At 42.2% G+C, this 10268-nt stretch overlaps 1 protein-coding gene across 1 annotated transcript in view; it reads right to left on the bottom strand.

The window, feature by feature from the left end:
* Nucleotides 1-217: 217 nt before the first annotated feature.
* Nucleotides 218-10268, bottom strand: part of LOC122931395 (mitochondrial intermediate peptidase) — a 101433-nt gene continuing 91382 nt past the window's right edge. Inside the window, 1 exon segment of the mRNA XM_044285469.1 lies at nt 218-1590. Coding sequence (XP_044141404.1) covers nt 1493-1590 — 98 coding nt within the window. The 3' untranslated portion in view covers nt 218-1492.

Here is a 10268-nt window from a genome sequence, read left to right as displayed (position 1 = left end):
CCTTAGTCGGCGTGAGACTTCTAGGCCATACATGGCAATAGAGCTTGTTAAGAGCTCATTTGCAGAATTCCAGAGGAGCATGATGGCCTATAAGTCTCCTCACGCGGACTAAAGCGCTCTCTCCCCAAGGAGAGATAGTACCCCCCCAAAAAAAAAAGGTTTTTTTTCTGAATGCACATTTCCCTCTGCACACAAACATTAGTTATCAGGTCTTACATTTTTTTATTTTACATTTTTTATTTAGTTAATTTTTTTTTAAATGTTAAAAAATAAATAAAATTTTACATCAGTACAACACAATAATATCCAACAATATACCTGGTAACCCTTCCCGTTTCTAGATAAGTCTATGGTCCAAACAGAATTCCCATTATTTGGCTGCCAGCACATGCAGCAGGTTCTGTTGCAGAAAATATTCTTTCCCATACACCTGTATAAGCCTGGGAGAAATCCAGGTGCTTCCTGCCAAAACAACCCTTTTCAGAAAGAATTTTCAGTTTCAGAGAAATTTCCGCAACAAAATTTGCCGTGTGAGAAGGCACCCTTACAGGTTTTAGCATCTAGTGAAATATTCACGGCCCATTCAACGTGATGAAATTCCGTTCTCTTGTAGCTTTTCTATTTTTCTAGGCAAAAGTATAAAAGGTAGGAATTCAAAGTCATAAAATGTGAAATTACTTAGTTTTTATTTTATTAATTTACCGCCATCGTTCCTCCATCAGTCAGTTCTATTAATTAACGGCAGCACATGCCCAATTACACAAGGATAAGTGCCCATGCACACGAACGCGCCATCTTGGGATGCTGCTCATAAGGGCTCATACACATGACCGTATGTATTTTGCGGTCCGCAAAAAATACGGATGATTTTTTGCGAATTCTGTATTTTGCAAAAAGAAACAGCTCTCCCCTAATAGAACAGTCCTATCCTAGTCCGTAATGCGGAACGGAAATATGGACCTACGGAAACTTAATGCACATGTCGGACCCATTGAAATAAATAGTTCCGCATACGGTCCGCAAAAAAACAAAAAACAGAACGGACACGGGAAGAAAATACGTAGAAATGACTATTCTTGTCCGTTTTGCAGATAAGAATAGGAGATGTTCTATTTTATTTTTTTTGCAGCCCCAGGGAACGGAGCAACGGAAGTGAATAGGTCCGCATCAGAGCTGCAAAAAAATAAAAAATAATGCGTCTTGGATGGGGAACCAAACTACGTTCGTGTGCATGAGCCCTAATACTGATCAGTCGACAAATGAGTGCTTGCTAATTCATCGGCTGATTAATTATACGGGCTAATGAACATTGCGTGGTCTAATAGGGCCCCAAGACTGTATTTTATTGTATTTCCCTGTTAATGTATCTTTAAATCTGCATTGGACCCCACACTGGTATATATACCATTCTACAGACTCTGCCACTCGTAGCTGCGCTAATTATTACGGATTATATCCATTGTATCCAGTGTTCTGTATTCTTTGCAGTTTTCTACTCCGAGTCCATAATAAACGTCTCAAAGTCTGGATTCAGATCGGAAACAAGTGCATCCACAAAGTCATCCACTGACGGACACTTCTGAAGCATGCCTGCAAATTAAGAGATCCATCATTAATGTTTAAAACATACCACATATTAATTGTTTCAGGTTATTATAGCAATTTACACATTCAGGGGAAAAAAAATTATCCTCCACTGACAAGTTCTAACAAGGGTGATAAACGTAGAAATTGTGCACTGCTGAACTGGGAGTATGAGAAGGGTAAGGCTGGCCATACACATGAAAGCGGTCAGGCTAACAACTCTCTCTCCTGGTCCTCCCATACTAAGCATGCATCTGTTGGGAGAGGCGAGAAAGCTGCTAGCAGACTCCTCTCATCTCCCCCATCATCTGCCACTGGGGAAGAGCCACAAAGCCATCATACACATTAGATGGTCGGCTGAACCCGCCAAAATCACTGGGCTTGGCTGATATACATCTAAGTTACGGCTGTCAGGTGAATTACAACCCCTTCCGTCTTTAGGTTCAGAATCCATGCACGTGATTTCTCCATCAACTTAGCTCAAGTCTATTTATACTATTCAGAAAGTGACGAGTCATCCTAAAGACTGCTTTCTTGAATCAGTGTCCATGCTGCTGTAATCACAGGACTTTATTAAAAAGAAAGTTCTCTCTACAGACATCTTGTAAGTTCTGTTATTTTATCTCTGTATTATCTCTCAGCAGGGAGGAAGTAAAGGGCTGCACTAATGCCCCATTTACACTGCCCAATATTTGGGCAGATTAACGCTAACAAGCATTTAAAGGTGCCACTAAATGCTTGTTCATCGGTAATAGGATCATTGGTGCGGTCACCTAAATTTTAATTTGTGGGTAGCAGATTGTGACATCTAAACAGCACTCTGCTGCTCACAAACAATGATTCTGTATGGGCATCAGCGATGCATGTAAACGGAGCAGTTACCCCCACGGAGCAATAACTCCCTGGGACAAGGTATAGATCCCTCATAGAAGGGAGAAATACTGACTCTCTAGTGACCCCTATATGCTGTACTAGAGAGGAAGTTTTTGAAAACTCGACAGCTCAGAGAAAAAGGAAAACCTGATTTAATGTATTACAGGTCAATGAAATTCGATTGGATTGAAAAGGCACCCTGCAAAGCTGACATAGAAAGCCATGATGCTAGTGTGAACAGAGCCTTAAGCCTACCCTTGGCACATGGCAGATTCAGTGACTGAAAATCTGTTCCATTCACCCTAATGGAGCCTGCAGAAATCCAGCAGATAATTGCTAACAAGCATTTGCATGAACGCTCATTAGCAATCATCTGGCAGTAAGGCCTCATTCACATATCAGTGATTTGGTCAGTGATTTTGATCAGTGATTGTGAGCCAAAACCAGGACTGGAGCCTCCACAGACATAAGGTATAAGGGACAGATCTGCTCCTATTCTGTGTTTAGAGCCGTATCTGGTTTCAGCTCACAATCACTAATGGAATCACTGACCGAACACTGATGTGTGAATGAGGCCTAATACTGACGCAGATTGGCCGACGAACGAGCATCTAAATATTTTTTAAAAAATTATCGTTTGCAGACAGCAGATCGTGCTGTCTAATAACAATCTGCCGCCGGGGACGAGCGATGGCAGAGCGATTGCTTCTCCCCATGCTGCGGTGGAGATCGCTGAATGTAATAGCAGCTTCCCTCCCGACAATAGTCTGCCACATCGGACTATGTATTACAGCCTTTTGGGTCATTTTATTGACTGTGGCCCAGGAAGATTTTAAATTTTTAGAACAAAAATGAACAAAACCAGGTATTGAGGCTGGTATGTTGTATCTTTTTATTTAAAAAGACACGTCCAATACCCAGAAAACCCAGGTCCTTGACGCTTGGCATAAGCTGGCACTAAGCCTGGAGCCAGAACTGGGTGCACTCTATAGACTCCTCTGCTACTTTGATGTGGTTCTTTATCCTCCCATGTAAAAGCAAACATGACCCGGTTGTGGACTGCCACACCTTGTGTACATCAGGCAAATAAAAAATGCCTTTAAGAATTTGGCTTCTCTCTGAATAATTATAGGCAGCGTTTATTAAAAATACAATCTATCCCTGAATAAACATAGCCGGAGCCATTTCCCCGAACCTGCCTGCAGCTCTGACATTTGAATCAGCATCAGGCACTAAGAAAGAGCCGCGGGCAGAGAAGAGCGATTGTACAGATTGTTCCCGATGCAGGCAGGGAGCTGCTTTATGCAAGTGCTGGCACGAAGAATCAATAGTACCAGGAATAGCTCCGAACCGCCAAATAAAAACCTAATCACTAACATATTCCCGGTACAAGATCTGGAGCAGGAATGTGGATAGAATCCTGGTTAACCTCCACATTCCAGAGACCACTTTACAAAGGAGAGCGTCTCATCCAAAGCCCCTCTGGCCTGTAGTCCTGGTGTTCATGAGGGTTGTAAAAAAATTTGAAAAAAAAGGGTCGTCTCTTTTACTAAAAAAACAGCGCCACTCTTATCCATTGGTGGTGTCTGGTATGGCTGGAATATTCCCTTCAAGGGGTCGTCTCACTTCAGCAAATGGCATTTATCATGTAGCTAAAGTGAATACCAGGCACTTACTAATGTATTGTGATTGTCCATATTGCCTCCTTTGCTGGCTGGATTCATTTTTCCATCATATTATACACTGTTTTTATCCAGAGGTTACGACCACCCTGCAAGCCATCAGCGGTGGTCGTGCTTGTACACTATAAGATAAGGTGCCGACCTCTGTGGTGGCCAGGACCGTGGGAGTGCACACAGCAATGCTTGCGCAGCTGCTCCGGTCCCGGCTGCCTCGTATCTGCGCTGCAGAAGTGTCCGTAACCTCTGGCTATAAGCAGTGTATAATGTGATGGAAAAACGAATCCAGCCAGCAAAGGAGGCAATATAGACACTCACAATACATTAGTAAGTGCCTGGTATTAACTTTCTCCACATGATAAATGCCACTTACGGAAGTGAGACAACCCCTTCAAGACCTGGCCAATTCTCATCTATATGCGTTTGCTTTTTCCTCCTCGTCTTCTAAGAGCTGTATATGAATTTTTTTATTTTAACTTTTCCGTTCACATAGCCATATGAGGGCTTGTTTTATGTGGGACAAGTTGCATTTTGTAATGACATCATTTAATTTACTATATCTTGTTTTCGGAAATAACATTTTGGGATCAAATTAGAAAAAAATGCAATTCTGCCATTGTTTCTTTGGGTTTAGTTGTTATCACGTTCACTAAAAGCTCACACCAACTTTGTATAAATTTTTGTGTTTCACTACTTAAAAAAAAAAATAACCTTTGGAAAATGTTATTCTTTGCATCGTCATACTTTGACACCCATACATTTTTCGGATATTTCCTCTCAGCCATGAGTAGGACCATGTTTGGTGGAACCATGTTGGCTTGATGCTGCGTCCATTTCAGGAGAATGTTTTAACCACAATTTAATAAAGATGGACTTTTATGCAATATACTATAGTGTTTGGTGAGGTGAGTGCCGGGGCCTTCTCAAACAGCTGATCAGGAGTCCTGGGTGTTGGACTGTCACCGATCGGATACTGATCACCTATCCAGAGGATAGGTCATCAGTTAAAAAAAAACAAAAAAAAACTCGGAAAACCTCTTTAAATTATTACAGAGCTGTGTACAGAGCTGTTTGACGGCTTGATTTTTGTGTGCTGAGCTGTCGTTTCTATTAGTACCATTTGGGGTACATATGACTTTTTGATGACTGTTTATAAAACAATTTTCAGGGGGACAAGGTGATAAAACTAAACCGCAAATTGGCCTTATTGTGGGAAACAAATGTGGCCGATTAACCCCTTAAGGACACAGCCCTATTTCACCTTAAGGACCAGGCCATTTTTTGCAAATCTGACCACTGTCACTTTAAGTGCTGATAACTTTAAAACGCTTTGACTTACCCAGGCCGTTCTGAGATTGTTTTTTCGTCGCATATTGTACTTCATGACACTGCTAAAATTGGGTCAAAAAAGTTAATTTTTTTGCATAAAAAAATACCATATTTACCAAAAATTTTGAAAAATTTGCAAATTTCAAAGTTTCAGTTTCTCTACTTCTGTAATACATAGTAATACCCCCAAAAATTGTGATGACTTTACATTCCCCATATGTCTACTTCATGTTTGTAGCATTTTGGGAATGATATTTTATTTTTTGGGGATGTTACAAGGCTTAGAAGTTTAGAAGCAAATTTTGAAATTTTCGGAAATCTTCAAAATCCCACTTTTTATGGACCAGTTCAGGTTTGAAGTCACTTTGTGAGGCTTACATAATAGAAACCACCCAAAAATGACCCCATTCTAGAAACTACACCCCTCAAGGTATTCAAAACTGTTTTTACAAACTTTGTTAACCCTTTAGGTCTTCCACAACACTTCATGGCAAATGGACATACATTTTTAGAATTTAGATTTTTTGGAAAATTTTCCAATATAATCAATTTTTTCCTGGAAAAAAACAAGGGTTAACTGCCAAACAAAACTCAAAATGGGTTGCCCTGATTCTGTAGTTTGCAGAAACACCCCATATGTGGTCGTAAACTACTGTTTGGCCGAACGGGAGGACATAGAAGGAGGGGAACACCATATGGGTTTTGGAAGGCAGATTTGGCAGGACTGGTTTTGTTTATACCATGTCCCATTTGAAGCCCCCTGTTGCACCCCTAGAATAGAAATTTCAAAAAAGTGACTCCATCTAAGAAAGTACACCCCTCAAGGTATTCAAAACTGGGTTTACAAACTTTGTTAACCCTTTAGGTGTTCCACAAGAGTTATTGGCAGATGGAGAAACAATTTAGAAATTTCTATTTTTTGGAAAATTTTCCAATATAATCAATTTTTTCCAGGAGTAAAACAAGGGTTAACTGCCAAACAAAACTCAAAATGGGTTGCCCTGATTCTGTAGTTTGCAAAAACACCCCATATGTGGTCGTAAACTACTGTTTGGCCGAACGGGAGGACATAGAAGGAGGGGAACACCATATGGGTTTTGGAAGGCAGATTTGGCAGGACTAGTTTTGTTTATACCATGTCCCATTTGAAGCCCCCTGTTGCACCCCTAGAATAGAAATTTCAAAAAAGTGACTCCATCTAAGAAAGTACACCCCTCAAGGTATTCAAAACTGGGTTTACAAACTTTGTTAACCCTTTAGGTGTTCCACAAGAGTTATTGGCAGATGGAGAAACAATTTAGAAATTTCTATTTTTTGGAAAATTTTCCAATATAATCAATTTTTTCCAGGAGTAAAACAAGGGTTAACTGCCAAACAAAACTCAAAATGGGTTGCCCTGATTCTGTAGTTTGCAAAAACACCCCATATGTGGTCGTAAACTACTGTTTGGCCGAACGGGAAGACATAGAAGGAGGGGAACACCATATGGGTTTTGGAAGGCAGATTTTGCAGGACTGGTTTTGTTTATACCATGTCCAATTTGAAGCCCCCTGTTGTACCCCTAGAATAAAAATTTCAAAAAAGTGACTCCATCTAAGAAAGTACACCCCTCAAGGTATTCAAAACTGGGTTTACAAACTTTGTTAACCCTTTAGGTGTTCCACAAGAGTTAATGGCAGATGGAGAAACAATTTAGAAATTTCTATTTTTTGGAAAATTTTCCATTTTAACCCATTTTTTCCAGCAATAAAGTAAGGGTTAACAGCCAAACAAAACTCAATATGGGTTGCCCTGATTCTGTAGTTTGCAAAAACACCCCATATGTGGTCGTAAACTACTGTTTGGCCAAACGGGAGCACGTAGAAAGAGGGGAACGCCATATGGGTTTTGGAAGGCAGATTTTGCAGGACTGGTTTTGTTTATACCATGTCCCATTTGAAGCCCCCTGTTGCACCCCTAGAATAGAAATTTCAAAAAAGTGACTCCATCTAAGAAAGTACACCCCTCAAGGTATTCAAAACTGGGTTTACAAACTTTGTTAACCCTTTAGGTGTTCCACAAGAGTTAATGGCAGATGGAGAAACAATTTAGAAATTTCTATTTTTTGGAAAATTTTCCATTTTAACCCTTACTTTATTACTGAAAAAAATGGGTTAACAGCCAAACAAAACTCAAAATGGGTTGCCCTGATTCTGTAGTTTGCAGAAACACCCCAAATGTGGTTGTAAACTACTATTTGGCTAAACGGCAGGACATAGAAGAAGGGGAACGCCATACGGTTTTTGGAAGGCAGATTTTGCTGGACTGGTTTATTTACACCATGTACCCTTTCAAGCCCCCTGATGCACCCCTAGAGTAGAAACTCCATAAAAGTGACCCCATCTAGGAAACTACGGGATAAGGTGGTTGTTGATTTGGTACTATTTTAGGGGTAAATATGATTTTTGGTTGCTCTATATTACACTTTTTTGAGGCAAGGTAACAAAAAAATTAAATTCAAAAATTTTTCTACATTTGCTATTTAGTTTTGTGGAACACCTAAAGGGTTAACAAAGTTTATAAAGTAACTTTTGAATACCTTGAGGGGTGTAGTTTCTTAGATGGGGTCACTTTTTTGGAGTTTCTAGTCTAGGCTACATCAGGGGGGGCTTCTAATGGGACATGGTGTCAAAAAAAAAAACTGTCCATCAAAATCTGCCTTCCAGAAACCATATGGAGTTCCCTTCGTTCTATGCCCTGCCGTGCGGCTATATAGCCATTTACGACCACATATGGGGTGTTTCTGCAAACTACAGAATCAGGGCCATAAATATTGAGTTTTTTTTGGCTGTTAACCCTTGCTTTATTACTGGAAAAAAAGGATTCAAATGGAAATTTTGCCCAAAAATGGGTGTTTTGGCACCGTTTTTATTTTATATTTTTAACACCGTTCATCCGAGGGGTTTGGTCAAATGTTATTTTTATAGCGACGACTTTTACGCACGCGACGATGCCCAATATGTATGGCTCTCAGACTTTGGAGACACTAAGCAGGCATCCTAAAACTGCGGCCCTCCAGATGTTGTAAAACTACAATTCCCACCATGCCCTGCTGATGGCTGTAGGTTGTCTGGGCATGCTGGGAGTTATAGTTTTACAACATCTGGAGGGCCGCAGTTTGAGGATGCCTGCACTAAAACTAATATTTTTTTGGGGAAAAAAAATTGTTTCTGTGTCTCCAAAGTCTGAGAGCCATAGTGTTTTATGTTCTCTAGGGGACTGTTGGAGATTATAAAAATTTAGTACTCCATGGAAGTGTGATACTCCCTGAAGCAATCGATAATGCAGAGGCCCGGATGATCGGGGCAAGTGTCACACTGAGTAGTGGTGTCCTTCCGTATCCCCCTCTTGTGACACACTCTGCATCTTTTTTGGGTTCGTCCCTTCTTTCCAGTATGGGGGACCACACCTGGAAAGTGTTGGCCAGGGACGATCCGGGCGCCTCCAGTTCCCGAGGTACTCCGGCCTGCTCTTTCCCGGTCCGAAAAGATCAGGTCTTTGAGGACTGCCTCATAGAATTGGAGGAATGTCCCTGTGCTGCCAGCGCTTCGGGATAGTACAAAAGAGTTGTACATGGCAACCTGCACCATGTAGACCGCAACTTTTTTGTACCATGCCCGGGTTTTGCGCATGGCATTATATGGCTTGAGGACTTGATCAGAGAGATCAACTCCTCCCATATACCGATTGTAGGCGACGATACAATCGGGCTTGAGGACCGTTGCCGTGGTACCTCGCACAGAGACTGGGGTGGTGCTGTTACCGTGGATTGTGGACAGCATAAGGACATCCCTCTTGTCCTTATACCTGACCAGCAACAGGTTTCCACTGGTAAGTGCACGGGTCTCACCCCTGGGGATAGGTACCTGGAGGGGGTGGGCAGGGAGGCCGCGTTGATTTTTCCGCACGGTCCCACAAGCGAACGTGGATCTGGCGGCAAGGGACCTGAACAAGGGAATGCTGGTATAAAAGTTGTCCACGTACAAGTGGTAACCCTTATCCAGCAGTGGGTACATAAGGTCCCACACGAGTTTCCCGGTAACACCCAGAGTGGGGGGACATTCTGGTGGTTGAATCCGGGAATCTCGCCCCTCGTACACACGAAATTTGTAAGTGTACCCTGAGGTACTCTCACAAATTTTGTATAGCTTCACGCCATACCTCGCCCGCTTTGTGGGAATGTATTGGCGGAAACTGAGTCTCCCCTTGAACGCAACGAGAGACTCATCAACCGCGACCTCCCTTCCAGGTACGTAGGCCTGCTGAAATGTGGCCCCAAAGTGATCGATGACCGGCCGTATCTTGTACAGCCGGTCATAGGCAGGATCACTTCGGGGGGGACATGCTGCATTATCGGAATAATGCAGACATTTCCGGATGGCCTCAAACCGGGAGCGTGTCATGGCCGTACTGTACAGTGGGGTCTGGTATAGGACGTCCCCACTCCAGTACAGCCTGACACTGGGTTTTTGCACTAGACCCATATGCAGCACGAGGCCCCAAAATGTCCTCATCTCGGCTGCACTGACCGGCGTCCAGCCACCGGGTCTAGCCAAAAATGAGCCCGGGTTTTGAGCGACGAACTGTTGGGCGTACAGATTCGTCTGCTCCACCATCAGATTCACCAGTGGGTTACTGAAAAAAAAACTAAAAAAGTCTATTTCAGTAAACCCCACTGTGGGAATCTGGATTCCAGGATTGCCAGCGAAATCCGGAATCTCAGGCTCAAAGTCCACTGGGGGACACCAGCTAAGTTCATCGGCA

Source organism: Bufo gargarizans, chromosome 3 (genome assembly GCF_014858855.1).
Source record: "Bufo gargarizans isolate SCDJY-AF-19 chromosome 3, ASM1485885v1, whole genome shotgun sequence".
Taxonomy (NCBI): domain Eukaryota; kingdom Metazoa; phylum Chordata; class Amphibia; order Anura; family Bufonidae; genus Bufo; species Bufo gargarizans.
This window is presented reverse-complemented; position numbering and strand designations above follow the sequence as displayed.